The sequence below is a fragment of the Candida orthopsilosis genome, assembly GCF_000315875.1.
Source record: "Candida orthopsilosis Co 90-125, chromosome 2 draft sequence".
Lineage (NCBI taxonomy): Eukaryota > Fungi > Ascomycota > Pichiomycetes > Serinales > Debaryomycetaceae > Lodderomyces > Lodderomyces orthopsilosis.
In genome coordinates this window covers 1,086,605-1,114,150 of record NC_018295.1, presented here as the reverse complement: position 1 = coordinate 1,114,150, position 27,546 = coordinate 1,086,605, and the positions used below count along the sequence as shown (strand labels likewise).

The following is a 27,546-nucleotide window of genomic DNA, read 5'->3' as shown; positions in this document are numbered from 1 at the left end:
TTTTTACATAAGCGGCTGGTGCCAAAAACCTCTCACCATTACAAGAAGTTATATTATGCAATAGTTTTCCCTCTGTTTTTTGCAAAGGCTTGCAGTGTGAAATTTGGTCAGTTCTCGTAAAATTCGCGTCGTTTAAATTTTATTAAATTTTTCAAACAGTCGACCACCCTGCGAAACCATACAACTACGACCATGTCTAAAGAAGCAGCAAGGTCCAGATTTATCAAAGTATTCGAAGGAATTGTCGATGAATTGACGGGTATTCTCGTTTCCTACAAGATGCCCCAAGAGGCAATTACCTGGTTCAAAAACAATTTAAACTATAATACTCCTGGTGGAAAATTGAATCGTGGTTTATCAGTAGTGGACACATATGCCATTTTGAACAACACCACAGCCGACATGTTGGATGATGAGACCTACAAAAAGGTTGCAATTTTGGGATGGGCAATTGAATTGTTACAAGCATACTTTTTAGTTGCTGATGATATGATGGATCAGTCGAAAACTAGAAGAGGACAGCCATGCTGGTATTTGAAGGAAGGTGTTGGAAACATCGCCATTAATGACTCATTCATGCTAGATGGTGCTATTTACGAAATTTTGAGAAAGCATTTCCGTCAAGATTCCTACTATGTAGACTTGTTGGATTTGTTCCATGAGGTAACTTTCCAAACTGAATTGGGTCAATTGTTAGACTTAGTAACCGCCGATGAAGAACACGTTGATTTGGACAAGTTCTCCTTGGAAAAGCACTCATTCATTGTTATTTTTAAGACTGCATACTACTCATTTTACTTACCCGTTGCTTTGGCTATGTACATGTCAGGAATCAATGATGAAAAAGACTTGAGACAAGTCAAGGATGTTTTAATTCCTCTTGGTGAGTATTTCCAAATTCAAGATGACTTTTTAGACTGTTTTGGAACTCCCGAACAAATTGGAAAAATCGGAACTGATATCAAGGACAACAAATGTTCTTGGGTGGTTAACCAAGCATTGTTGCATGCAACCCCAGAACAAAGAAAATTATTGGACAACAACTACGGAAAGAAAGATGACGAGTCAGAAGCCAGGTGTAAACAATTGTTTAAAGATATGGGCATTGAAAAGATTTATCACGATTACGAAGAATCAACTGTACAAAAATTGAGACAACATATTGGTCAAATTGACGAGTCAAGAGGCTTGAAAAAGGATGTCTTGACTGCATTTTTGAACAAGGTCTATAAGAGATCCAAATAGGCATACTTTCTACAAGATAATATATGTCAATCGGTTTTCAAAATATGTATTTAGTTTTTAGCTCAACATAACGTCTATACGTTGACTCTATCCAATTCTTCTCTTCCATCTTTGGTGTACAAGTACTCATTGTAGCTTTCTGCCTTGTCAAAGATAGTATATACAATAGCAGCTGGAATAGCAACGTACAAGAATTGATTCTTGACTCTTCTGAATGTGTTGAAAACAGCATTATAAGCAGCACCTTTCAATGGCTTAGCAGCGTATGGTGAGATGGTGTACTGAGTAATGTACTTTTGCTTAGGGGAGCCAATAGCTCCCCACCAGCCCATGTATGCATGTGGATGTGGTGGACCTGCCATGTTTATTAACAGTTAGTTTGTTGTCCCAAAGATGTGATGAAAAAGCTGTCTCCCAGTATTAAATTTTCTTTACCGTGCGACTGAATAATAATACAAAATTTCAACACTGTCATTGGACGAAAAAATGTTTATGTACAGGAATGATAACATAGTATCTAGCATTCCTAGAAGTCTAAAGGTTCAGTTCTATATTGTCGAGTTATATAGTCTATGTTACCATCTATGTTACCATCTATGATAATCGGCTTCATTTAAAAATGATTTTCCTCCTCCGTATTTCCACCATCGGGACAAACAGCTATGGGCGTTGACATCGATTGTACGATTCATGTCATAATGTGCATCTCTTGGCTTGCAAATACACCTTTTAGAAGCAATAATATCTTCTGAATGAGGACATGCTAAGAATGGCGCATGGTAGTACCCAATATCTTCAAAGTGGTGAATCTGATTTTTGTCGGCTAAAAGGGAAACACCAATTGAATGTACTGGAGCATCGCCCCACCTCTCATAGTGGAAACCTCCTGCTTCACTCAAATGCCTGAAAAATGTCTCATACGCTTCACTACGGAAAAAGTTTAGGTTTCCAATTTCAAAATTTGACCAGAAATGACACAAGTTGTACCTCGATGCAGATTCAGTAAATGACATGTAATGAGTAATTGAAGTTTCGTGAGTTGTTAGGAAATCAAGGGCATTGTTAGGATGGAGTAGATGAGGATGTTTCTCCATAAAAGCTTCAACATTTTGCCAAAGGGTTGGGATGGTGTTCTCGAATTCGGTTATGGCAATGACGAATCCATAGATTTTGCTATTCTCTCGTAGTAGTTGAAATGGATCATATTGAAAATCACACATGTACTCAACATCAGGATCAACTCTAAAGTACCAATCATAGTTCAACAATCGTTCTTGTTTGTAAAAGAACCCGGAGTAAAAGTGGCACATGTTTCTGTACGACCTCAGAAATCCATAAAGTACACTTGTTGAAGTGTTCAAGTTTTCATCCAACTTGGTTCTATTTATATATGACGGAGGCTGCCAGTGATCCGCTGGAACAAGCTCATAATAAGTCTTACCACTCGCCATTAGACTTGTTTTTTCGACAAATTCCTCATCAAATGGTTCATCGTTCATAAAAACCCACGGATATTTGTACTCTCGATTGAACCTATCCTCCAAAGACCTCATAGAGGAAAGCGCTCCTTCGAGCTCTCCGTTGCGTACAAGCATTATCATAGTAGCATTTTCCTTTCCAATTTGCTCCAAATTTCGAGGTGGGTAATGTTTTCGTAGATATGAATTGGATGCTAGCTTGGGTTGCCCTTTTGCGAGTGGATTATAAGTGTAGGTGACCTCGTTCTGTAGCAGACTTTGCAGCTTATACACGAGTACAAAATAGTAATTAATGACAATTGCTGCAACTATCAATGCTGCTGAAATTCTGAACATCTTCAGCTTTGATTAGGTGGATCTACAAAATCAAATTTGTATCAACAACTTTGTGAAAGCTTTTGTATGGGGAAAAATGCGGCTCGAATGCTAACAACAAAAGAGTTGCCAATACAGCTGCGGTGCCTTATAAAACTTGATTAGAGGTGATACAATTCTGATTACCGTAAGTAATCTCTACAAGAAGTCTTGCATTCCATGGAATGTAATATTTTTGCAAAAAAAATTGGCAACCACTTTTTCTTACCACCACTTCATAAAATGACAACAGTAACATTTGAATGTTGCCTCCAACCTTGGTTGGCACTAAAATGTTATGAAGTCAATGAGGGGAGAGACCCAAACCATTGTTTTCTTGCTTTACCAGGCGTCTTGGTGACACTCTTAATTAACTATTTACGAAATTGTAACCAAGAAATTCAGATTGACAAACCGTTGAATGTTGGTACAAAAAAGGTAGAGAGATCTATGTTGTTCAAGGAAGAGACTGATTGTACACTAATTTCTTCAGAGAAGTTTGCAAAACTATATTTTGAAAATCATTTGACTGAGGTATCAACCCCAATACTGGATGCCATAGTTAACGGGTGTATAATCAAGTTAGTTCCAACTCACTGGTACAAGGAATCCAGCACAATTACCCATAGAAGTATTCTGCTCTCAACCGAAGTCGAGCAAATTCTCAAAACAAAATTTGCTGTCACTTCTTTATTTGCTACGACTCAGAAAATGTTGATTCCAAATTCACCAGCTAGCAAGCTTTTCGAGGAAATGCGCAGAAGAAAGGCTACTTCTGAAGTCGTTGTAATTGACGATTCAACGCAATTGCAATTCAACTTTTACTCGATACCAACCCAAGTCGAAAACTGGTACGTTTCATCCTATCTAAATTTAGATCTTACTGTGGATGATATGACGCAACAATTTGAAGAGGCATCTTTTATTGGAATCACTGAAGCAGAGCTTGGACGGAATCTCTTGATTGAAAAGGAGCCTAGTTTAAAAGCTTTTGACGAGGTGAATAATATGGTTGATGAAATAATGACAGCGACCAACCTAGCTTTCAAGGTTTTAAGGCTCCCGCACGAGGATTTATTATACAGCTGGGAAGATATAATTTTGGGTGCAAAATTCAAGCAGTCAATTTTGAACTGCTGCAAAACCATATTGAAGTCGGCAACACTTCACCTTAAAATGGGCAACTTTCTAATCTTGGAAGGGATGCCTGGTACGGGTAAAACATCACTCGCTAAAGCTCTCTTTCAAAAACTTGCTATTGTAAAACAGAGAATTGGTACGTATGTTCCAGCCGTGATTTTAGAATTCTCCACTGGTGAGATCTTTTCAAAGTATTTCGGCGAGTCTCCCAAAAAGCTTCTGTCACTACTTTCATCGATTGAGCAATTACTACTTCGTCATCCTCTGTCTTTTGTGTTTCTATTGTTGGACGAGTTGGAGACTATTGCCACAAGTAGGGAAAAGTTGGTCGGCAACAACGAGGTTTCTGACGGATTGAGAATCGTCAACATTTTTATCACATACTTGGACCGCTTGAAGGTATTTCCGAACTTGATAGTCATTGCAACAACAAATATGATTAGCAGTATGGATGCAGCAGTGGTGGATAGGGCTGTCAGGGTCTTTGAATTTGGAAGTCCTAGTGTCATCGAAATAGAAAACGTTTTGACAATGAGCCTCGAAAGACTCAAACTCGACAAAGGAGACTTAAGTAAGCTCGATATAGCATCACTGTTGCAACTAATTGCCAAATTTTGTCATGTATGTGCAAATCACCTCTGAATGTTATCACATTACTAACCATTGTAGCAAAATGAATTGAGTTGTCGACGTGTCAGTAAAATGCCCAGCATAGCAGTCGGAAACTTGCTTGAGAACCACAACAACATTAGCTCTGTTTCTATTCGTAACGCAGTCGTTGAAATTGCAAAGCTTTGTATGGACCAAACTGATTAGCAAGCGCTACCAAATTCTAAATTCACCCAATAGAATGCGATGAAATCCCTTTTACTAAAGTAAGGAAAAAATGACATAAAAACTATTCGTATAGTTAAGCAAAACTTAATGCAATTTTTTTTAAAAAAAGCATATTGAATATCAAAGCATAATCAACTGGGTGTTTCTTCAACATTAATACGACAAAGTAAGGTACCACTGATTGAAGTCATACACAATCTTCATTGCTTTGTTTAGAACAACTATATTCTTTCAAATAGAGTACACATATACTATTACATGCTTCGCAATTTCAAAATAAGGCCACGCCAGTTGGCTTCTATTCGTGGATTGGCCACCACTGCAGATCCAGCCGTAAATCCAAATAGACACCATGGAGGATTGAAGGATCAAGATCGTATTTTCCAAAACCTTTATGGAAATTATGGTCATGATTTGAAATCAGCACAAAAGATGGGAGATTGGTACAAGACAAAAGAAATCATTTTAAAGGGTGACAAATGGATCATCGACGAAATGAAAAAGTCTGGATTAAGAGGAAGAGGGGGTGCAGGTTTCCCATCGGGATTGAAATGGTCTTTTATGAACCCACCTGGATGGGAGAAGAATGTGGGACCCAGATACTTGGTTGTCAATGCTGATGAAGGTGAGCCAGGTACATGTAAAGATAGAGAAATTATCAGAAAAGACCCTCATAAGTTAGTCGAAGGTTGTTTATTGGCAGGTAGAGCTATGAATGCTACTGCTGCTTATATTTATATCAGAGGAGAATTTTACAATGAGACTGTTATACTACAAAATGCCATAAATGAAGCTTACAAGGCTGGTTTAATTGGTAAAAATGCATGTGGATCTGGATATGATTTTGATATATATGTACACAGAGGTATGGGTGCATACGTTTGTGGTGAAGAGACTGCCTTGATTGAATCCATCGAGGGTAAAGCAGGTAAACCAAGATTGAAGCCACCATTCCCAGCTGGGGTGGGTTTATTTGGAAGACCTACAACTGTCGCCAATGTCGAAACAGTTTCAGTTGCACCAACTATTTTAAGGAGAGGAGGAGCATGGTTCGACGCATTGGGTCGTGAAAGAAACTCTGGTACAAAATTGTTCTGTATATCGGGACATGTAAACGAGCCATGTACGGTGGAAGAGGAAATGTCTATACCATTAAAAGAATTACTAGAAAAGCACTGTGGTGGTATCAAGGGAGGCTGGGACAACTTGTTGGGTGTTGTACCTGGTGGTTCATCAGTTCCAATCATGCCAAAAGAAACCTGTGACACAGTTTTGATGGATTACGATGCATTGAGGGATGTAGGATCAGGTTTGGGTACTGCAGCAGTTATTGTTATGAACAAACAAACCGATATAATAAGAGCTATTCAAAGATTTTCCCATTTCTACAAACACGAATCATGTGGTCAATGTACCCCATGTCGTGAAGGAACTACTTGGTTACAAAGGATGATGGATAGATTCCAAACTGGCCAAGCTACTGAAAGGGAAATTGATATGATTTTTGAATTAACTAAGGAGATTGAAGGTCACACCATCTGTGCTCTTGGTGATGCTGCCGCATGGCCAGTTCAAGGTTTAATTAAATCATTCAGACCTGTAATGGTTGATAGAATAAATGAATATCAAAAGAAGCATGCAGATTTGGGACCAGTCCAATACGGTGGATGGATTGATGAAGGTAAAGTCAAAGATGGTGTTGTTGTTGACAATCCTATACCACACGGTCATTAAGCGAGTATATCTTGATTTCCTTATTTATATCTAGCCAAAAAAGAATATAATTATACAGCTTAGGTCTATATGTGTTCTCGTGTAGACAGGTAGCAGCACTTCTTTAGAGTGACGTGGCTGAATTATTTGAACGCAGTAACATAGGCGAGTTGTTGCATTGCTCATGATAGCAAAACACAAAGACGGAGCAAAATGGTGAGCGAAGATTTTCTGAAATCTCTCTTTCTGCGCCAACAGATCAAAATTTTTTTAGCAACGCCTACTTTGTACCAAGAAAGATAGCACTTGAGTTCAGTTTTGACTATTTTTCTGTATCATATACCTAGCGACAAGAATCGGCCTGAATTCTGTGGCTTATTCCATTTGAAGCCTTCAACCACTATTAATAGCCTCAATCTGAACGTAATACTAAACGCGTTCTTCATCTAAGGCACAAGATTAAACTCCGAAGAATACAGAAATGAAATACCAAAAATTTGTTTTACCACTAGCACATATATCTGCAACTATTCTAGCTGCGGTAGTCAACGAGGACTACTCTGTTGGTGCTGCCGTGATATCAAACGATGAAGCAACGATTGGCCATGATAAATCCAACAACAAATTGGGAGTCAAACCATTGGAGGACGAAGATAACCATCCAACCCCTGATCATATGAAACAACCATTGAATCCGTACCAGGAGGCAGGCACTGCTATTGGCGATGCAACTTCTGCGGAAGCTCCCGAGGCTCAAAATTATGACGCATTTATTATGTCAGTATCAATGATTGTTGTCTCAGAGATAGGAGACAAGACATTCCTTATTGCTGCTTTAATGGCTATGAGAAACTCAAGAGTTATTGTATTTACCGCGGCATTTGCTTCATTAGTGGTAATGACAGTTTTGTCAGGTATCGTCGGTCATGCATTACCAACTTTGATATCACAACGCGTCACTCAGTTCCTAGCAGCTGTTTTATTCGTCGTATTTGGAGCAAAGTTACTTAGAGAAGGGCTAAGCATGTCTAAAGATCTAGGGGTAGAGGAGGAACTTGCTGAAGTAGAGGAGGAAATTGCCTCAAGCAAGATTAATTCACAGTTGAACGACATTGAAGGTGGTATAGGTTCCAGTCAGAACACTAAACATTCTAAACTTGGTGAAGTTAGCCATCAATTACAAAATTTAGCATCATTCATATTTACACCTGTTTGGATCCAAGTTTTTGTAATGACTTTCTTGGGGGAATGGGGAGACAGGTCTCAAATTGCTACAATTGCCATGGCTGCTGGATCTGAGTACTGGTATGTTATTTTTGGGGCTATCATAGGGCATGGACTATGTACTGCTGCTGCTTGTCTCGGAGGAAAGCTTTTGGCTAAAAAGATATCAATGAGGAACGTTACCTTGGGAGGTGCTATTGCATTTTTTGTATTTTCGATCTTGTACTTTTACGATGCATATTATAATGTTGAGAACTAAGCAAGGTTTATACAGTTTTATTTATATAGAGAGATCCTTGATTGTGTACTTTTTGTAGTTTAACTCATGTCTGTCCTTGACATAGGTATCTCATGACTTGATTCGGATGTAATCCTTTCTTACCACCACGCGTGATCTTGCTTTCAGCTTCTTCTCTGGCGTTTTCTTCCACTTTTTTCAGCTTGGCTTCTGATTTGCCTTCGGGAGTTTCTATGTATTCCAACTCTTCCACGGTATGGAAGCCATAGAATTGAAATTCATCGCGTAACTCCTGCATCTTCATGAGACTCCAAGCCACATATTCGTCTTCTTTCTCGAAATCCACCGGCCCCTTTTCTTGTAATTTTTCAATTGTCGTTATTGACGAGTTGATCCACTCATCCACTTCCGGAAGTGCCTTCTTTCGTAATAAAGTAGTTAACAACCCTTCATGTTGACTTGTTGGGAAGTTTATCGTAGGATAAACGTTTGTTCTCAAAAGGAGCTCCTCATTGTTATACAACACATTGGCAATTGAAGTTAGTTGAGTTATAAGAACTTGAAATTGGTTTTGAAAGTGTGTAAATGTAGGTAACTTGATTTTGGTGGGATGTCTGTTGTGGGCATTAATTTGGTCCGATAGCTTTCGTAGTGAGACATGGATTTGATTAAGTCTATTACGAATGGATTCAAGAGCGTCTAGTGGTATTTGACTAAAGTCTAATTGGACTGGAGCTGTTGGAGTTGAAGGTACAGGTGTGTGATTCATTGTGTAGAGTAGGTGTTACTGTGATATAATAACTGCTACTTTTATTTTTTTAGTTTGTTTGGAACCGCTGTTTGAAACCGACATCAGCAACGATGATTAGAGGCAATTGGAGTCTAGCGCAAGAGTTTAAACAAAACGAAAGGAAGCAACAATCTAAAATACAGCAGCGGCAGAAGCATCAACATAAATTGGAGAAACTTAAGAATACAGATCCAATACAGCTATTCAATAAAATTAAGAATCTAGAGACAAAAGAATCAAAATCAGGTCGAGATGAGGACTATTTGAAATCTTTAAAGGAAGATTGGGCATTTATTGAAAAAAACGGATTGCATAAGGCAAAGATAAGGAAGTTTCTAGAGGATAATGAAAAGCACGATCGAACCAATTTGAAGCTGAAGAATAAATTATGGGGTGGAAAATCGATATATTTCAATCCGGAGCTAAACCCATTAGGAAAAGTCCCCAACGCAACCAATCTTGATGAAGATATTGAGGTGAAGTTAGATAATTTGACAATTCCACTACGAAATAAGACTCATTATGAACCGGATCCAGTTATTAAAGAATTGAATGTCAAGTTGCCCCCTGGAAAGCCACCAAAGTTTTACAAATTGGTTCAAAATACCGAAAAGCCAAAGAAAATAAAAGGTGATTCAAGTGAGGCATCTTTCCAGACCCCTTCAACAATTAAGACTTATTCAGAGCAACAGCACTATCTCTCAAATTCCGACGAAGATGAATCATCAGCAGAACTGGAGGAAGAAAAGAAACTAGATGATGAACCAGATATGAAAAAAGTGAAATATGGGTAGATCTATTAATTCCATCTATTTACAAGCAAACCCCAATAAATACATACATGGCTAAGAAAAATCCAGCAAAGCAATAAAAAAAAAGGTATATATGTACAGGTACCAAAAGACAGACTTTACGCTCTCTTCTGCTCTCATGACAACAATCTCACAACTAATTCCCACGTTCCAAACATAATAATTGAATTAGGTACAGTTCTAAGCAAGTGAGGCGTTAAACCACCGTACATACTGGCAAACCCTTCTTCTTTGAACACCAATTTGAAACATTGAATCAATCCCGTATATTTTGGTTTACCAGTACTTTCTAATGGCGCTTGTCTTAACCTTGTTCTAACAACTTCATGAGGATACGTTATCAAACTGGCCAAAAACTTGGCTAACCCAGCAGCTCCTGATCTAGCTGACCATTCCATAATGTGATCTTTAGTAGTTTTGTTTGTTGGATCAGTTCCATGGATTTTTAATGATCTCTTGTTTATAAACATTCTCATTTGTTCATATAACACCCATTGTATCGTACTTTCAATTCCACCCAAGTAGGATGCACTTAATCCTCGATATAAACTGAAAAAACCTTCATTTTTAACAACATGTTTTAAACAATCCCATGAATTTTTGTATATTTTCAGTTTGGATTTATCCAATTGTAGTCTTGTTTTAATCAACCAAATGGGGTTTGTTGCCGTTGAAGTTACAAATCCTGCATTTATACCGGAAACCAAATGCATCCAAGTTTGTTCAGTTTTTTCATTATTAGTTGAAGTTCCAAAATTTCGTATCAAAAAGTCCTTAGTGGCTCCATATGTGAAGAAATTAATTGATCTAGCCGGTATTACACCAACTAAATTTGGTCCTAGACCTTTAAACAATGACCTTACCCCTTCATTGACATACATTCCTCTTAATGCACTTCCAGTTTCTGCTAAATGCTGAAACGCTTGTTTTATAGGGTTCCCAGATTTGACAGTAGTGTTGTAAACATTATGGTATACATCAGATTGTAGTCTTGTCTTGACAACATCAAGTGGGCATGTGATAACTGCACCTACAGTACCACCAATTCCTCCAGCAACGAAATGTACCCACGGTTTAGTCTCTTTTATTTCGGATCTAGTGATTCTTGTGGATGTAATATGTTTCGGAGCTGCTGCATCAAGCTCATATATTAGTTCCTTATCTTTGAATGTAGATGACTGCTCATCGGAAGCCATGTATTTATATGCTTCTTCGGCATCTCTTTCCAAACTTCTTAGTTTATCTTGATCTTTGGGAGATAGGGCCATCGTGTGATTGCTAAATAATGGGAAGGTACAGCTGTTTGGAACAAAATTGATGAACTATGCGCAAATGGATAAGTCGAAAAAATTAACGAGTAATATCTAGATATATAGTGGTAATCTAGTAAACCTGTATCTACTCGTATCTAGGGTATGTGTGTGATTTGTGTGACCTAGGGTTCTTTCAATGCTCCTTTTGGCAATAAAAAAAAAATTATACTAGTGAAAAATTTAAAATGCCATACTACAAAAGTCTTGAAAATAAGTTCTACATTTATTTCAAAATGTGTGTCAATGAGGTGTATCAAATGTTCAATTTTGACACTTCTTTAAAACACCAGCCACAGAAATGGGCTACAAAAGAATTTACTTTGTATTTTGACTTACTTAGTGGCTCATCGGGCCCATCTCATGATCTGGTAGCGTAAACCTTCCACAAATAGAGTTCACGAGATTACTAAACCCACAGCACAACTATTGATCTATAATATGCAAAGTGTTCATTAAGTGATCATCTATATATTTACAAAGTCCTCTTTTGCTATAACAGTTACTTCAATGTTTTGATAAAATTGTCAAGATTGTATTCGTCTTCATATTGTTTCTCATCCCACAATTCAGCCAATTCTCCAACAGCACCAGCTGCTTTACCAGTCAAACCACCAGTAAGTTCCTCTGTCACGTTGGCACCACTATTTCCGAGGCCTGGTCCATTTCCATTTCCATTTGCTCCACTGTCATCATTATTAAAACCCTCTTCCATCTTAACTCCACTATCATCAACATCAAACAAGTCCAACAATTGATTCGTATCCATTGATTGTAACCCGGCATTTTGCTGGTTGACAATAGTTGAAGCAATATTCATTTTGAATTTCTGTAAACCCATAATCTTTTCTTCAAGGGTATCCTTAGTGATCAATCGATAGACATTAACAACCTTTTTCTGACCCAACCTATGAGCTCTATCCATTGCCTGTAAATCATTCATTGGATTCCAATCATGTTCAACGAAGATGACAGTATCAGCACCAGTTAAATTCAAACCTAAACCACCAACTTTAGTAGTCAAAAGTAACACATCAATTGACGGATCATCATTGAATTTACGTACAATAGCTTGACGATTTCTTGGATCTGTACTACCATCCAATCTCATGTACGTCACTGAGGGAAGGTATTTCTTTAACAAGTCATTTTCAACAATATCCAACATATCCTTTAATTGACAGAAGATTAAAGCACGATGTTCTGAAATGACCCCTTCAAGAGGCATAAGCGCATCATTGGTTTTCTTTTGCTTCGATTTGCCATAATCAGAATCTTGAGTTCCAATTCCACACTCTAGTAATAAAGTTCTTAATGATTGCAATTTTGGTGAATGCTCAATATTTCTCAACTGCGAATTTCTTGAAGCAAGGAAATTTTCAACATCAACATATTTGGGATGGTTTGGTGATACAACCAATGCTGGATGATTACATAATTTTCTCATATATTGCAACGCTTGGAATACATGTGTCTTACCCTCCTTTTCAGCCGATGATACATCATTCTTGATACTCTCTTTTTCGTTTTTGGCAAAGTCCTTATACAACTTCTTTTGCAACTCACTTAACTCACAATAATAATCTTGGATGATTTTTGGTGGCAAGTCAGAAAGAACGTCTTCTTTAAGACGACGCAACATAAATGGCAACACTTGCTTATGTAAAGATTCAAGTGCCAATGCACCAGCTTCTTGTTCCTTGGATGATGTCTTACTATTCCTACTTGCTGCAATTGGTTTGGCAAATTTCTCATGGAAAACTTTTTCTGTACCCAAAAATCCGGGCATTAAAAAATCAAATAACGACCACAATTCCAATACATTGTTTTGAATCGGCGTACCAGATAAGATCAATCTATGTTCAGCTCGAATTTGTTTTACTGATTTTGAAAGTTTGGAATTTGCATTCTTGATGATATGGCCCTCATCCAAGACACAATAATTGTAATCCAATGAGCTCAAATACTCGACATCATTACGAGAAACATCATATGATGTGACAACAACATCCACATGGGGTAATTGACTTCTCAATGGCGTTCTGATACTTGGATTACCAGCATAAACTAACACCTTCATAAATGGTGCATACTGATTAATTTCTTGTTCCCAGTGACCAGTCAAGGATGGTGGACAAATCACCAACGACGGTAATCTCCTATATTCGACGGCACCAGTCTCGGCATACTTTTCGGCTCTAATGTGATGATCCGAGGAGATGATACAGATAGTCTGTAATGTCTTACCTAACCCCATATCATCACATAATATTCCATGTAAATGGTACTTGTTCAAAAAAGCCAACCAATTAACACCTTCTTGTTGATACTTACGCAATGTTGCTTTAATTGATACTGGTAAATCAAAAGATTTAATCTTCGTTGGATCCATCATTTGTGATATGAAATCACGTTCTCTTTCTCTACCTTCCAATAACTCTTGTGGCATGTCCTCGGGATCAGGAATACCAGCTTCCAATGGTACCAATTTAATGATTGAGGCAAATGTAGTAGTAGCAAGTACTCGTACATCATGATCAGAATCACTCATTCTTCCCAATACTGGCACAATTAAAAACATAACGTAGGGTAAAATGCTAGCACCCATTACAGCAGAAATATGATATATGGTTTCAATAGCTCCTTGTCTTTCAATTATGCTGCCGGCATTCTTCAACATTGGCAAGATTGAATTAACTAAAAACGTAAATGCTTTAGTTGGAGCAACTGAACATATCGTGGCAAAACATTTAGCAGTTGAATAACGGAAAACAGAGTACTCTGACTTTAATCCTGGTAACAAAAGCTCCAAATGCTCAGTAATTTCAGGATGTAATGATTTGTCAATTTTGGGCAATAATGCCTTAAGTATACCCAAAGCATCAATTATACTCTGTCCTTTAAATTCATCCCTGACTATTTCGTCACTATTCGACGTGGCCAATTCTTTCAATGGCCCAATCATTAATTCCTTCAACTTGGGCACCTCAGTGAACAAGTTTTCCTTGTAGATGAGTATTATCTCCTCAAGTACAAGCAAAGCACCACGACGTTTGATTCTTGCTTCATGAACTGCTCTCTCATGAGCTGCCGCATCAGCATGATCACTGGCCCCTTCTTCTTTTCGTAATGATAGAATATTAGTCTTGAAGCCAACATTATGATGAAACTCGGGCACCTCAGCAGTATCAACGCACAAAAATGCACATAAATTCTTGATGATTTTATCAGCAACATTTCTCTTGCCGGTTTCATTCAATTGGCGGATTAAACTACCAACTGAAAACACTGATTTCTTTTGCAACACGAGAGAATCCTCCAACTTGATACTTTCCATCAATGATTTGATGATTGGATTCAACTTCTTTGGTATACCAGATAAAGCCAAAGCAGCACCAGCATAAGATGCCAAGATAGCAGTACTTTTCGAATTTATCAAGCTTTTGCATTCATCAACAGCAAGCGTGACTCTATGCTTGGCATCTTCCAATGCCTGATTTGCTACCAACCGGTGATTATTCGATAAACTCTTCTTTAATTTTTCGAAAACATCACCAGTAATCTTTTCTGCACTTTCTAAAGTAAACGCATTTGGACCCGCATCAGTTTCACCTTGTACAAGTATCGGTATTTGTGGTATTTTCGATGGTGATAACCTAGCGGTTGAAACAAAACAATCAAACAACTGTAAACATGAAGTTCGTACAGCTTTGAGTGAAGGTATCAACTCACGAAAGTATGGTAGTGTGGTTGGATTTTGAAGTGTTGACGTTAATGTGTCTGCAAGTATTGCGATAGTTGCTTCATCTGGCTTATGCTCCTGATCCTTTGCCGATGTAGCAAATTCTTCAACAATAAAAGCACTTAATAACCTGGAGGTCTCAAAAGGCGAGTCAAAATACAATGATAAATTTTGAAGTACTTGGCTCAAAGTAGTTTGATCCTTTATTAAGACTAAAGTCTTACCAAAAGCACTAGCAGCAGCACATCGAGTAGCAATCATTTTCTCAAATCCAATGAGCATTACATCTCCTTTGTACACTGGTGCATCAATATTAATTTTCAAATCTTCCATTGGTATACCATTATCTTCGACTGTAATTGGCTCTTGTGCTTGTGATTGTTGTCTGCCACGTTTCTTCAAGCGACGACGACGACTGTCTTCATCCTCATCTAATGAACCCACCATTTGACCTGATGGCCTCATTATCAATCTTGTATCCATTTGGAAGTTCAGTCTTGCTATTCCAATTGGTGTCAAAGTCAAGGTCAATAAATCCAGTGACTGCACAACAAATAAATTGTCCAAATCCATGTTGTACTTGTTAATCTCTTCCAACAACCTGCTATAAACTGTAATTGACAATTGCAAAACGTCAGAGTTTTGCTCAACCAATAAATTCTGAAAAATAAGTCTAATTGTCTTTGTATCAATCCAGGTTTTTGTGATATTCTCTTCTGTTATTGACAAGAATTCCAAGATGGTTCTCAAAACTGCTTTTCTCACATTCGTAATTGAATGTCTCAAAAATGGGTACAATCTAGGCACCAAGTGCTTGAAAGAATATCTGTCATCTTTAGCAGCATCACGTTGAATTATATCAATAACTTCTTTATGGCTACACAACTTTGCCAATAAATCCATAACCGACCCAATAGAAGCTGATAAATCATCCCTTAAATTAACCAAACAATCCCAAATTACCGATAATAACGATTGAATGACAGTTTTTCTCGTCGAGACAACCTCCGACGCGATGGGCGTTAAAGTCAATGCTGCGACTGACTGCACATCATCATCGCTTTCTTGAAGCCCATGGAGAACCATGTTCAACACTCGATCAAACATGTCAGGCTTGTTGAGTAAAACATCAGTTCGTACACTAACAAGATAACGAACACCCAACATACCTCCATGTTTAGCTTCCCAACACTTTGGTGGTGGTAACCCTTCTTGTAATGTCATTGTGTATAAACAATCAAAAGTCTTAATCACTGTCTTATCATCCAAATGGATCAAAAGTGCCGCTAATGTTTGTGCACTGGACTCTCTCACGGGTGCAACAACGGTATCAGAAACATAATCACCAAACCTATCAAGAACAAACAAGATGCATAAACGAACCGCCAAATCCTCCAAAGTCAAAGCATTATTATGATCATTTTCTTCTTTAGTCTTATTCATGATTCTTCCTGCTCCTTTACCATGAACTCTGATAAGTTCACGAAGTCCCAATGCTGCCCCATGTCTGATTTCCCATTTATCATCAAACAAGTCTGCTAATAACAACTCATAAACACCTTGAAAAAGCCAGATTAAACCAGTCACCTTATTGTGCAACGAAAGTAAAGGTGAAATTTCTTCAACTTTAGCTTCAACAACCAATTTTTCTCCACCTTGTTGTGAAGTCAAGTCAAACTGTGGATGAGTATTTCCATTATTATCAGAATCGATATCCATTACATCGCCATTTTCAACCATTTGTCTGGATATAGAACTTTGAGAGATATCCACTTGTTTCAATTTGTTGGAACCAGATTTGGCATTGAATTTAGCTTTTCTTTTCTGTATAGCTTTTAACCTAGCACTCGACACCGGTTTTGAAGGAGTGTCAAGCAGCGGCCTTGAAGTGTTTGGTGTAGACGCATCAGACGATACTAACTCATCTGCGTATCCATATAACGGCTCCTGCTTAATCAATGGGTCGGAACTAGGCTCAGTTTTGATTTTAGTCGAGTCTCCAGTATTTGCAGCGCTTTCAACATCTGCATCTGCATCTGCATCAAGTGATTCTTGTTTCGGTAGTATACTAGCTCTATGTCTCTTTATCCTACCAATTAGAGTCCTATCATCCTCACTAACTTCGTCATCACAATTTAAAGTATTATCTGACTTCGAAGCCAATAACGTTGTTCCACTTTTAATCAATTCATTCAAATCAAAATTATTAAACAGCAACAAATTTGATATGGAGTCATCTAGTTTATTCAATTCTAAATCTTGTTCAATTTTGATCTTCACTTCCTCATGAGCCTCTTGTTTAATAAAATTCTTTGTCTCATAAGCTAGACTATCCTCAACTTCCCTTTTAACCAAGGTCTCAGCATCATTCTCTTGTTTAATTTGTTCTTGTGAATTTGGATCCCATAATGGTGCATTATTTACAATTCCTCCAAACGCTCGTGCAGCAGCTATTCTAGTTTCCCATTTAGGAGATTTAAAAAAAGGACACACCCTGGCAAGCAAGTTTAAAATATCCTCAGGATGAGCTTTGGCCAAGTCTGATAGCTGGTCAGCAGCCGTATTTCTGATAAATGATGTTGACCCTGTCTCTAGTAGCACAACTAATCTATCTAATCTGGACATAGTGGCAAATTGTTGAGTATACCATATGCACGCGGAAGAAGCACTGTGTAGTAAAACAGCTGTAATATAGACCTCCCCTGTAAAGTGCTGCCGAGTACACTGTTTGCTTTGTATTTACGTATATATGTGGAAATACGAATTTGACTGCAAAAGTAGAAAGTCGTGTAGATTTGATCAATTGTGGAAACCGAAAAACAAAAAAGACAAAACTGAGGTTTTTTTGTAGAAATCGTGCGAAGTGCATTGGTTTTAATTCTTTATCGTTCATCATCTATTTATATATTCACGCAATCAGACAATCAACGAATAAAAGTCATCTAAATTTTTTCCTTTTCCTTTTGGGGGTTTTTTTTCTTTTCTTTTCTTCAACAAAATATTTTTTATTTATGGTGGTAAACTTCTTTCTTTGCATCATTTAGTTTGCGAGCTTCCCGTGTATTTATTTATTCTAGTAGGTAGATACTCTACTTCGACTATCCTTCACCATCACATGTTAACAATCTATCAAGAACCCTTTTCAAAGTAGTGGGGGTTTTGTTTTGAAGATATATATATATATACACACACGCTTTTTTTATATAGAATTAGCTTACATCATCATCAACAACAGAACACATCAAACAAAATCAAAACGCGAGAAAAAAAAAACATTTTTGAAATTTGCTTCACGTGACTCCCTATCACAAAACTAAACACCATCATCAGCATTAAATATCTCGCATATGCGGAACACTTTTCTCAGTATCACTTTGAAGTGATGTGATTTGTGACGACTAAAGTACGTAGAGAGAGAGAGAGAGTGTGTGTGTGTGTGTGTATCAAATGATGTCTTTTGTCAAGCCGCTACTGTAATTTCACCCCTAAAACCTCAACTACAAAAAGCTTTTGTCAAAATTGAAATGTCATTCTGTGTTGCTTTTACTAAAAACTTTAATTTTTATGACATCCTCAACCATGAAGCCAGCATCAGAATTTGCCATCACTTCATATGCCACTCTAGAACACCCCTGTCTTGATAGATTTCGACGTGATCTACCATTTGGTTTTAAAGGTATCGTTTGATAACAAAGTTTTCTTAAATTCTCATTTCTCACAGCTGACTATGACTTACACATGACTTCTCTTCTATATCTACAAACAAACATAAGTCTTGCACAATTTCTGCTTCCTGTCGCCCCTTACTGCTCTAAACCTAGTTAAACTTCTTTTCTCTCGATTCTCTAACTTCTTTCTTTTTACCCTCCAATTCATCCCTATTAGCATTATAATGTACATTGGTTTCTTGGTTCATTGGATTTTCACTCAGTTTTTGAAACTCTTTGAAAACGAGATTCTTAATCTGCTGTAATCTTAGTCCAGGATTCTCTTTACGAATTTCAGGTAATCTTCTTTCTTCATATGCATTGTAGGCAGCTTTAACTCTTCTTTCAGGATGACGATCAATATCCTTATTGGAAACACCAGAATCTTTACTAGTTAAAGCCAATGCCGCCAACGCATTATCTAAACCGGATGCACTAAGTTCAGGTGTATCTTTATTGAAATCGAGAAAATCATCAATTTTTCCAGTACGTTTGGCAGCAACTTTATCAGCACCACGTTGTTTAGATTTAATTGGTTTCGAAGGTAAACTAGCTTCTTCTGCAGCTAGAAGCAAGTCACGCTCTTGCTTTTTACGAGCTGCTTCTTCCTTTTTAAATTGTTCTTCTTCTTTCTTCTTGTTGCCCTTTTTGGAACCTTCATCCCATTTTGTTGCTTCTTCTTGTTCTAGTTTACTGAGTTGTTCTTGTTTCTTTTTGTTAGCTTGTTCTGCTTTACGGGCATTTCCTGCCGCCTTCTTAGAGTTTTCTCCGGTTTTCTTAGCCATTGTGTTGTGGGGTGTTGTATGTATTAGAGTGCAACGTAAATGATTTGTTGGCAATTGAACACACTGCATAAATTTTTTTGTTCACTAATGCGACTATGGAAAAGGATCTGGCGAGTTTTGTCTCTTTTTGGGTGCAAAACTATAAAACCCTCAAAATAGCCTTTACAATACTACAGTATTTAAACTCTTCTCTTGCATGGAAATATTTCATGGATTAAAATCTCATCTACTTACAACTTATTTGGTCTAAACACAACTCTTCCTCTAACTTTATTATTAGCCAAATCTTGCATTGCTTGCGGTAATTTATCAAAATCAACAAATTGTACATTTGGTTTAATCCACCCTTTTGATATCCAATCTAAACATTCAAGATTTTCAGCTGAACTTCCACCAAAGTTATAAAAAACTTCAATTTCTCTATAAGCAAAAGTATAATTTGGCATCTTGAATTTATATCTACCCAATCCAATTTGTGATAACGTACCTTTTCTCTTGATGTATTTATTGGAGATATCAACACTTTCTTGCATTCCAACAAAATCGAAAATAATATCAAACGATTCTGCTGCATGTTTTGATTCATTCAAATTGGTGTAAAATTCATGAGCTCCGTAATTTTTGGCCACGGTTCCAATATCTGGTTTCAAGTCAGTAGCTACAATATGACACTTTAATTGTTTCAAGATTTGAATGGCATTAAGACCTAATCCACCGCATCCTTGAACAAGTACTTTGGAATTTGGTTTAATCCTGTGTCTAACTTTTTGAATAGCATGGAACGGAGTCAATACTGAATCAGTACACACAGCAGCCTCAGCAAATGAAACATTATCAGGAATAGGTATAAGTGTTCTCAAGTTTCTAACCAACAAAAATTGTTGAAATCCGCCATCTTCATTCAAACCATATGCTTGATTGGATTCACTACAGTTTCCATCATCACCTCTTCTGCAAGACTCACAAGCACCACAAGCTTGATTAATTTGTAAAGCAAAACGAGCTCCAACCTTGAATTGTGGCTTATCAATCAACTCTTGACCAACTTTATAAACACTACCAGCAATTTCATGTCCCATTACAAATTTAGTTGGCATTGGCTTTGGTGGTTTTGGAGCAATCGGCCCTCCAATTAAAGTATGAGGATCAGATAAGCATAATCCAGCTGCTTCAATTTTCAACAACAACTGGCTTGGGCCTGGTTCTGGAATTGGCAAGTCGGTGAATTTGGTAATTTCAGTAGCTCCTTTGACGTATCCGTAACCGTATTGAGTAGGCATTCTTTTGATAAACTTGATTTATTTGAGGGGGGAAGAGTCAAATTGAATGAATGAATGAATGAATGAATATGGGTGAAAGGTTTTAAAATAGGGGCCAAATCACTTCTTATATATAAATACATATGTATGTTTCAAGTGGGGTGTATCGTGGTATTATTTTATTTCTAATATTGTCCGATGTTTGTGCATAATTGTACGCCAATAGGGAGGCCATACTGTTGTAAAAAATATAATTCCGCTCCGCTCTTTTATGGGAGAGTTTCAACGGGTAAATCTCTCTTTACTCCACCTTTTTCCACAAGGTGGTAGCTCTGGAGAGTTGATGCGGGGCAGATAATACTTAGTATAGCATTGAAGGGTATCTCTCTCCTTGTATATACCCATTCGTTGGACTGCCTTGCGATGCATTTTTTCTTTTCTTTTCAGAAAAAGGAGTCTCCTGATATGCGCAATTGTCTCCAAGGGAACTTGTTCTCATTTGGATTGGTTTCCAGGAAACGGGACTTTCGTGAAGAATGGTGCCCAAAAATTTACACGAAAATACAAGTCCACTGAGAGTATGAGTTTTGGGTGAATGTTACAATACACCCACAACTTCTGCTCTAATTGCATTGTATCAGTAGCCAGTTAGGTCCATAGGGTAATGGACCTATTTTACACGCGTGTTCTTGGCAAACGTTATTTCCATGAATTAATCAAGAGTTGTCTTTCATGGAATGTCTAAATGAGCATTCGTAGCATATATAAATAGTGAAACCTGGTTCACCAACGCACTATATCCCATACCATGGAATCAAGTAAGCTCAAAGCATTTCATCACGAATGGGAAGTACAACATTTCACACCAAAACGCGACATTTCTGATCACTCCAAAAAAATAAAAAATCGTCATAGCCCCCCCTTTAGCTGCATATATACATATTGCCCCAATGTTTAAGCCTTGTAAGTTGTAGACATTCTTTACTTTGGTGTATATACATGTAGACGATCTGACTGCTGTATACAAATATGCTAAGAATAGATTATTGGAAGTCAAAAAAAATGGGTTTTGATAGTAAACAAAGTATATAACAATAGTAACTCAATTACGTAATTGATTTTTGAATTTTATTTTTGAATTTTTTTGTTTTTTCGTTTGGTAATAGAAATCAAACAACAACCAAAGCTTTACAATAGACACGAGTAATCAGCCCATAAATTGCGCATTTGGGTAGCAACTACATCTATACTACAGGGATTGATATACTAATAGCTCCGTTCAAGATGGATGATAAAAAAGATCAGACAAATACAGGACAGAATCTTACTGCAGGAGCATCATCAACCACCAACTCAAATTTACCAAAGCTTAGTGTATCCAATTCATCATTAAACACTGGTACGACACTCAATAGTAGCGGTGCTTCTACCAAATACACAGCTAATGATTCATCCAAGCTACTCAATGATGACAAGATAAAGTCAATACTCAACAGTGATTCAGCACTTGATGTGCTTCTGGAACGTTTAAAACAAAGTTTATCGTCGGCAGAGGAATTCAGTAAATTTATTAAAAAGAAGGCTCAAATTGAAGATGATCATTATACCCAGTTGAAGAAATTTGCTGGTCATATAAGGACTAGTATGAAGAATAATAGTAAGAATTTGAAAAATGACTCGTTACAGAGTCAAATGGATAAAATTATAGGATTTGATGAAAGCTTGTCGGGTGTCGGGTCAAGTTATGTGACTGCATTGAATACCATGTATGATGAATTGACTTCATTGGTGCATACTATTACCAGATCCAGAAAGACAATCAAGGATGAATATAGACGAAAAGATAAGGAATGCATTGATTCTATATCAGCAGCCGAAAAAGCCAAAACTAGATACAATCATTTATGTGAGGATTTAGAAAGGCTCAAGAACTCTGATCCGTCAAAGAAATCTTTCAGTTTAAAGAACAAAACTGTTGAACAACAAGAGGATGATTTACAAAGAAAGGTTGATCTTGCTGATCAAGAATATAAGTCTAAAGTTGCCACATGTAAAAAACTCAAGGATGAAATCTTAGTCTTGCATCGTCCAAATAATGCCAAAAAGTTGAAAAATTTAATTTTGGAAATGGATATCGCTTTAAATGTACAACTTCAAAAGTATGCGACTTATAATGAAACTTTAATAATGAACTCAGGAGTATTAATTAGTCCTTTACAGTCAACAAAATCATCAATGAAGGCAATGGCTAGTTCAATAGACAATGAAAAGGACTTGTACAAGTACTTGTTAGAACATGGCTCTAAAACTACCAACAAGTCCCTTGTCCCTATTGAATACCACATACACCCTTCATTAGTCAAAGCTAAGGATATTGGTAAACCATTTTTGAACAATAGTGACAGAAATCCATCAAACAGTGCAAGTAATATAAAGGCTGCTGTATCTGGTAACCAATGGAACAACGATAAACCTAAAACAAATAACTACGACAGTAACAACAGCAGTAGTAGTAATACCAACATTAAGAGTGATTCGGCCACTTCAGCTCCATATTCAGGCATCTATGCTCCACCCAAACAAAGTACCAACACTTTTAGTAACGACTTGCCACTTAATACCGGTACCACCTCTGATTCATATGCCAACAATCCACCGCTGGGTTATTCTTCCTTAGATCCAGCTAGTCAACCATCAACACCAAACCTCAATGGACCAAAGCCTTTCAATTCAAGTGCATCTTTCAAACAACCTACATTTGGTGTATCCATAGAAGAAGTTATCAAGTTTGCCGGGGTGGACAATGTCCCCTTAGTTGTACGTAGATGCATTGACGTGATTGAATCACATGGAATTGATCTTGTTGGTATCTATCGAACAAGTTCTAATGTCAACCAAGTACAAAAATTACGTGAATCGATAGATTCAAACTTCACCAACTACTTGTTAATTGGTAAAGATATTGATGAATCAAATGTTATTGACTCGGACGTATTTTGTGTCGCTTCTTTACTCAAGTATTATTTTGCCAATTTACCTGAACCTTTAGTTACATCAGCTGCATCCCAATCATTTATAGAGACGGTGAAATTGGCTGATGAACATTTAATTCACAAAAAGTTACATCATTTGGTGTTTAGTTTACCTGATGGTGCTTATTTCACTTTGAGAGCATTGATTTTCCATTTGAATAAAGTTGCAGCTAATGAATCAAGGAATAGAATGAATGCTAAATCATTGGCTATTATTTGGGGACCGGTAATTTTCAATAATAATTCAACTAGTGCTCAGGATCTTAGTTTCAAGAGTAAAGTTGTTGAAGAGTTGATGACTATAGCCACTGACATTTTTGAAGTTGATGAAGAGTAGGGAATTTTGAATCGTATACATAGACTAATATTTAATTGATACCCATGTAGAATCTACGTTTGAATAACAAAGACTATCTCTTGCGCCGGTGTCGTATAGTCCTCTCTCTTCAGTACATCATTTTCGTAACCTTTTTCTTTTCCTTGGCCTCAGACAGAGAATCACCACCAGTGTTGCTTTTCAAATTGATCCGTGGTACTTTATTGACCCGATGTGCATTTGTAACAACACCTCCATTGCTCAAATCTTTAACTTTGAAGTTATTCCTATAATCTAGCTCAATTTTCTCCTTCTCCAATCTCATCTTCCTTTTAAGAGCCTCTTGTTCTCTTTTCTCCTTTTTCAACCGTAGTTCATTTTTTATTTTATCAAATTCTTCATCACTTATACCCATGATTTTACGTTGGACATCCATCAATTCTTCCTTTAGTGATTCATGGAACTGTGATGAGTCTATTATATTTTCTTGGATATCTTTGTCTACAATACTTAGTATCCCACTATCATCTTTATCACCATTTCTCAGACTTGTGGAAGATGAGGGATCTTTGTTGTGTGATTGATTGACGATTTCACCCTGGATTAAAGCAGCCATTTTACCCTTGTTCTTCATCAATATCAGCGGATCTGCTTTGATTTTGGACTCAACCATGATTTGTAGTTTGAGGAGTAAGTTTTTGTAAGTTTCAGATTCTTTAAAATTAGATAGAAGTTCTTTTCTTTTGGCATCGAATGTTCCGTTCTTTTTGTAGATTGTTGTTAGTTGTTTGGGGTCTGTTACCTTAGTTGGTGCATCCTGTAAATTCTCGTTAGACATGTCGTACTGTGAAGGTTGATAATGATGTTTCTCAAATGTGTAATGATAAATAAATTGTGGTTTCAAAATTGATGTCGCGATATAATATGTCTCCCATCAATTGATACTCCTTTTCCCTTAGCATTCCCACCACAACAATGCCAAAGACTATCCCACAGATACTAGACCTAGGATCAACATCATCATTGCCCTCAGTAACATCAACTGAATGCTCGTCACGCATGGCTTCAACGTCATCCATTTCCCTAGCTGGTGATTCCACATCATCCAAAATTAGAACTAGTCATTTGTTGCAACACAGACCCAAGAAGAGGAAAAGAACACCAATCATACAAAATGAAGATAATAATAATAGTCTACCAGAGTCTACACGACGTCAATTAGAGGCAAGTAAGCAAATCTTGTATAATGTCATTGATCGAATATTAGATGGCCAAACATTGGGTCACTCTTTGTCATTTCTTTATGGTCGAGTCGAAGCTATTTGTCGATACAAGCATAATGAACAAACAGCATTAGCTGATTATTTGTTTGACAAGCTTAACACATTTTTCAACAGAAAGATTGAAACACCAATTTCAAAGGCCAGTGTCCCTTTTGAAACAGAGGACACTCGTGAATTGAGCGCCGAGAGGTTTGCTTTATGTTTATGCGAGCATGTTCTCGAAAATTGGAAAATTTGGAACACTATTATAATGAAATTGAGCCAAGTGTTTGGTTATCTCGAAAAGAACTATTTGCGTCCACACCACTCACGAAAGTCTATTATCAAATACGGTGAGACAAAATTTGCAGAAGTGTATTTTGCAAACAAGTCGAATGAATCTGAAATTGAAATACTACTAGCAGCTGTTGCTTCTGGTGAGACTGTACAGACGCACAGCTATGCGCGTATAGTACTAGACCTGTACGCCAGGGTTACTGACTTGTATTATCGTGCAAAGTATTGGAAATCCGTAGATGAGGGACTTATTAATCGATCACGAGAAGCTTTCAAAAATATGACTGCTTTATTTCAGCGCTTTGAATCCAAAAATATACAGCTGGAGTCGTCGGCTCAGTCTCCAGAACTTATAATAATGGACCAATTTTCACCACGTATTGAACGTGAATACATTGGGTGGTTTTGTAATGAGAAGTTTCAAAAAGCCTTTGAACTAAAAAGGAGATTTATGATTATCGATGAAGAATGTGCCTTTTACTCAGGCTGCGGCATAAATAAACAAACTGTCGATAAAGTAGCGGCTAAATTGATGTTTTTCTTAATCTTTCGGGATGACTTTAATGACTTGGTTTTGAAAGGTTTTGAAGAATTGATTGACTCACCAAAAGAAATGCAATTATTAAATAAGATGTGCCTTGAAATCGAGAAGGGTCTAGTGCTTAATGGAAAGGAGAAATTGGTGTTTACTTGGAAGCAGTATTGTGAAAAGAAGTTTCAAGATGCCATTACAACCTATCAATCTAACTTGAGTGAGCTGCAATTATATCCGAACGCACTAATATATTTGAGTATTGTTTCTGGAAGGCTTGAGCTGAAGATTCACTTTTATTACAATGATGATACTGATTTCAATCTGATTTTAAAATCGTCGTTGGGAGTGGCTGTGAATAAACCGGGTAATAATACTTATATCATACAGCAGATGTGCAAACTATGTGATTTATATTTTAAATCCAAACTAGAGATTGTGGTTGGTTCCTTGGATAGTTTGTGGGAATTAATCAAACATCCTTATTTCGTATTATCAAACCAGGTTGATTTTTTGACAGCTTACAAGAAGGATTTATCTCGAAGATTACTCTTGGGTAAAACTTCTAGTTTAAAAGAGGAGCATCAATTGGCGAAGTTTTTCGGGATTTTTGGCCATGGATCCGAAGTTTCTGGCAATATAGAAGATATGTTTGAAGACTTGAAGGCGTCCGAAGAAATTTATTCTAAGTTGGTAAAGAATCCTTACTTTGAATTTACCCCAGTAGTTTTGGAAAAAACAACATGGTCAGATATCCCAAGTCAAGATTTGTCGTCGGTTCAATTACCGATTGAATTTGCCAATGTGTTGAAGAATTTTGTTCAATCTTTCTGTAAATCAGATGAAAGAAACGGCAAGAAGCAATTGGATTGGTCCAATTACAAATTACACCAATTGACTATTGCCGGGCATTTTAATAGTGGGGAAATATCCATAAGTGCCAATATGTTACAAGCAATGATTATCCTTTTGTTCAATGAATCTGATGAGTATACATTTGAACAACTCATTGATAAGACTAAAATGGATGCGCCACTTTTACAAGCAGTTCTAAATACAATGGTTACCGGAAAATGCAAAATATTGAAACAACAAGGCAATAAGATCAAGTTTAATAATAGTTTTAAAGACAAGTCTAAGACAATTAGATTGCCTATAATTAAGGAATCGACAGCAGCTTCGATGCCCAGTAGAGGAACATCAATTGATAAAGAAGTTGTTGAAGTTATTGAAAGGAATAGAAATGAAGAATTCAAATCGGTGGTCGTACGAATCATGAAACAAGCAAAATCACTATCAATGACAAATCTTTTGAATCAAAGTATTGAGATTTTACAAAGACGTCGACCTGTATCAGTAATCGATCTTAAATCTGCTATTGAACGTTTGATTACTGATGAATTTCTTAAAAGAAAAAATAGGGATACAATTGAATACATTTCTTGATGTAATGTATATACGTATATCAATTAA

At 37.0% G+C, this 27,546-nt stretch overlaps 15 protein-coding genes across 15 annotated transcripts; 7 read left to right on the top strand and 8 right to left on the bottom strand. All coding sequences in view use genetic code 12, as the record gives it.

The window, feature by feature from the left end:
* Positions 1-192: 192 nt before the first annotated feature.
* On the top strand, positions 193-1,245 carry CORT_0B05150 (Erg20 farnesyl pyrophosphate synthetase; the record flags this gene model as incomplete). Its single annotated transcript, XM_003867612.1, has 1 exon — positions 193-1,245. One exon carries the CDS (start codon positions 193-195, stop codon positions 1,243-1,245), a length of 1,053 nt encoding a protein of 350 aa, XP_003867660.1.
* Positions 1,246-1,319: 74 nt separating this feature from the next.
* On the bottom strand, positions 1,320-1,607 carry CORT_0B05140 (Qcr8 ubiquinol cytochrome c reductase; the record flags this gene model as incomplete). The annotated part of the gene is made up of 1 exon (XM_003867611.1): positions 1,320-1,607. One exon carries the CDS (start codon positions 1,605-1,607, stop codon positions 1,320-1,322), a length of 288 nt encoding a protein of 95 aa, XP_003867659.1.
* A 225-nt stretch (positions 1,608-1,832) lies between these two features.
* Positions 1,833-3,059, bottom strand: CORT_0B05130 (Ktr2 mannosyltransferase; the record flags this gene model as incomplete). Its single annotated transcript, XM_003867610.1, has 1 exon — positions 1,833-3,059. The coding sequence occupies one exon, from the start codon at positions 3,057-3,059 to the stop codon at positions 1,833-1,835; it is 1,227 nt and encodes a 408-aa protein (XP_003867658.1).
* Positions 3,060-3,320: 261 nt separating this feature from the next.
* On the top strand, positions 3,321-5,033 carry CORT_0B05120 (hypothetical protein; the record flags this gene model as incomplete). The annotated part of the gene is made up of 2 exons (XM_003867609.1): positions 3,321-4,838; positions 4,887-5,033. 2 exons carry the CDS (start codon positions 3,321-3,323, stop codon positions 5,031-5,033), a joined length of 1,665 nt encoding a protein of 554 aa, XP_003867657.1.
* A 279-nt stretch (positions 5,034-5,312) lies between these two features.
* Positions 5,313-6,788, top strand: CORT_0B05110 (Ndh51 subunit of nicotinamide adenine dinucleotide dehydrogenase complex I; the record flags this gene model as incomplete). Its single annotated transcript, XM_003867608.1, has 1 exon — positions 5,313-6,788. The coding sequence occupies one exon, from the start codon at positions 5,313-5,315 to the stop codon at positions 6,786-6,788; it is 1,476 nt and encodes a 491-aa protein (XP_003867656.1).
* A 460-nt stretch (positions 6,789-7,248) lies between these two features.
* On the top strand, positions 7,249-8,250 carry CORT_0B05100 (Gdt1 protein; the record flags this gene model as incomplete). Its single annotated transcript, XM_003867607.1, has 1 exon — positions 7,249-8,250. One exon carries the CDS (start codon positions 7,249-7,251, stop codon positions 8,248-8,250), a length of 1,002 nt encoding a protein of 333 aa, XP_003867655.1.
* A 64-nt stretch (positions 8,251-8,314) lies between these two features.
* CORT_0B05090 (Med8 protein) lies at positions 8,315-8,998 on the bottom strand (the record flags this gene model as incomplete). The annotated part of the gene is made up of 1 exon (XM_003867606.1): positions 8,315-8,998. The coding sequence occupies one exon, from the start codon at positions 8,996-8,998 to the stop codon at positions 8,315-8,317; it is 684 nt and encodes a 227-aa protein (XP_003867654.1).
* A 92-nt stretch (positions 8,999-9,090) lies between these two features.
* On the top strand, positions 9,091-9,813 carry CORT_0B05080 (hypothetical protein; the record flags this gene model as incomplete). The annotated part of the gene is made up of 1 exon (XM_003867605.1): positions 9,091-9,813. One exon carries the CDS (start codon positions 9,091-9,093, stop codon positions 9,811-9,813), a length of 723 nt encoding a protein of 240 aa, XP_003867653.1.
* Positions 9,814-9,947: 134 nt separating this feature from the next.
* On the bottom strand, positions 9,948-11,099 carry CORT_0B05070 (Rim2 mitochondrial carrier protein; the record flags this gene model as incomplete). Its single annotated transcript, XM_003867604.1, has 1 exon — positions 9,948-11,099. The coding sequence occupies one exon, from the start codon at positions 11,097-11,099 to the stop codon at positions 9,948-9,950; it is 1,152 nt and encodes a 383-aa protein (XP_003867652.1).
* A 544-nt stretch (positions 11,100-11,643) lies between these two features.
* CORT_0B05060 (Mot1 protein) lies at positions 11,644-17,508 on the bottom strand (the record flags this gene model as incomplete). Its single annotated transcript, XM_003867603.1, has 1 exon — positions 11,644-17,508. One exon carries the CDS (start codon positions 17,506-17,508, stop codon positions 11,644-11,646), a length of 5,865 nt encoding a protein of 1,954 aa, XP_003867651.1.
* Positions 17,509-18,700: 1,192 nt separating this feature from the next.
* Positions 18,701-19,444, bottom strand: CORT_0B05050 (hypothetical protein; the record flags this gene model as incomplete). The annotated part of the gene is made up of 1 exon (XM_003867602.1): positions 18,701-19,444. The coding sequence occupies one exon, from the start codon at positions 19,442-19,444 to the stop codon at positions 18,701-18,703; it is 744 nt and encodes a 247-aa protein (XP_003867650.1).
* A 161-nt stretch (positions 19,445-19,605) lies between these two features.
* CORT_0B05040 (hypothetical protein) lies at positions 19,606-20,655 on the bottom strand (the record flags this gene model as incomplete). The annotated part of the gene is made up of 1 exon (XM_003867601.1): positions 19,606-20,655. The coding sequence occupies one exon, from the start codon at positions 20,653-20,655 to the stop codon at positions 19,606-19,608; it is 1,050 nt and encodes a 349-aa protein (XP_003867649.1).
* A 1,263-nt stretch (positions 20,656-21,918) lies between these two features.
* CORT_0B05030 (Rgd1 GTPase activator protein) lies at positions 21,919-24,003 on the top strand (the record flags this gene model as incomplete). Its single annotated transcript, XM_003867600.1, has 1 exon — positions 21,919-24,003. One exon carries the CDS (start codon positions 21,919-21,921, stop codon positions 24,001-24,003), a length of 2,085 nt encoding a protein of 694 aa, XP_003867648.1.
* Positions 24,004-24,112: 109 nt separating this feature from the next.
* CORT_0B05020 (hypothetical protein) lies at positions 24,113-24,820 on the bottom strand (the record flags this gene model as incomplete). Its single annotated transcript, XM_003867599.1, has 1 exon — positions 24,113-24,820. The coding sequence occupies one exon, from the start codon at positions 24,818-24,820 to the stop codon at positions 24,113-24,115; it is 708 nt and encodes a 235-aa protein (XP_003867647.1).
* A 137-nt stretch (positions 24,821-24,957) lies between these two features.
* On the top strand, positions 24,958-27,519 carry CORT_0B05010 (hypothetical protein; the record flags this gene model as incomplete). The annotated part of the gene is made up of 1 exon (XM_003867598.1): positions 24,958-27,519. The coding sequence occupies one exon, from the start codon at positions 24,958-24,960 to the stop codon at positions 27,517-27,519; it is 2,562 nt and encodes an 853-aa protein (XP_003867646.1).
* Between the last annotated feature and the right edge of the window lie 27 nt (positions 27,520-27,546).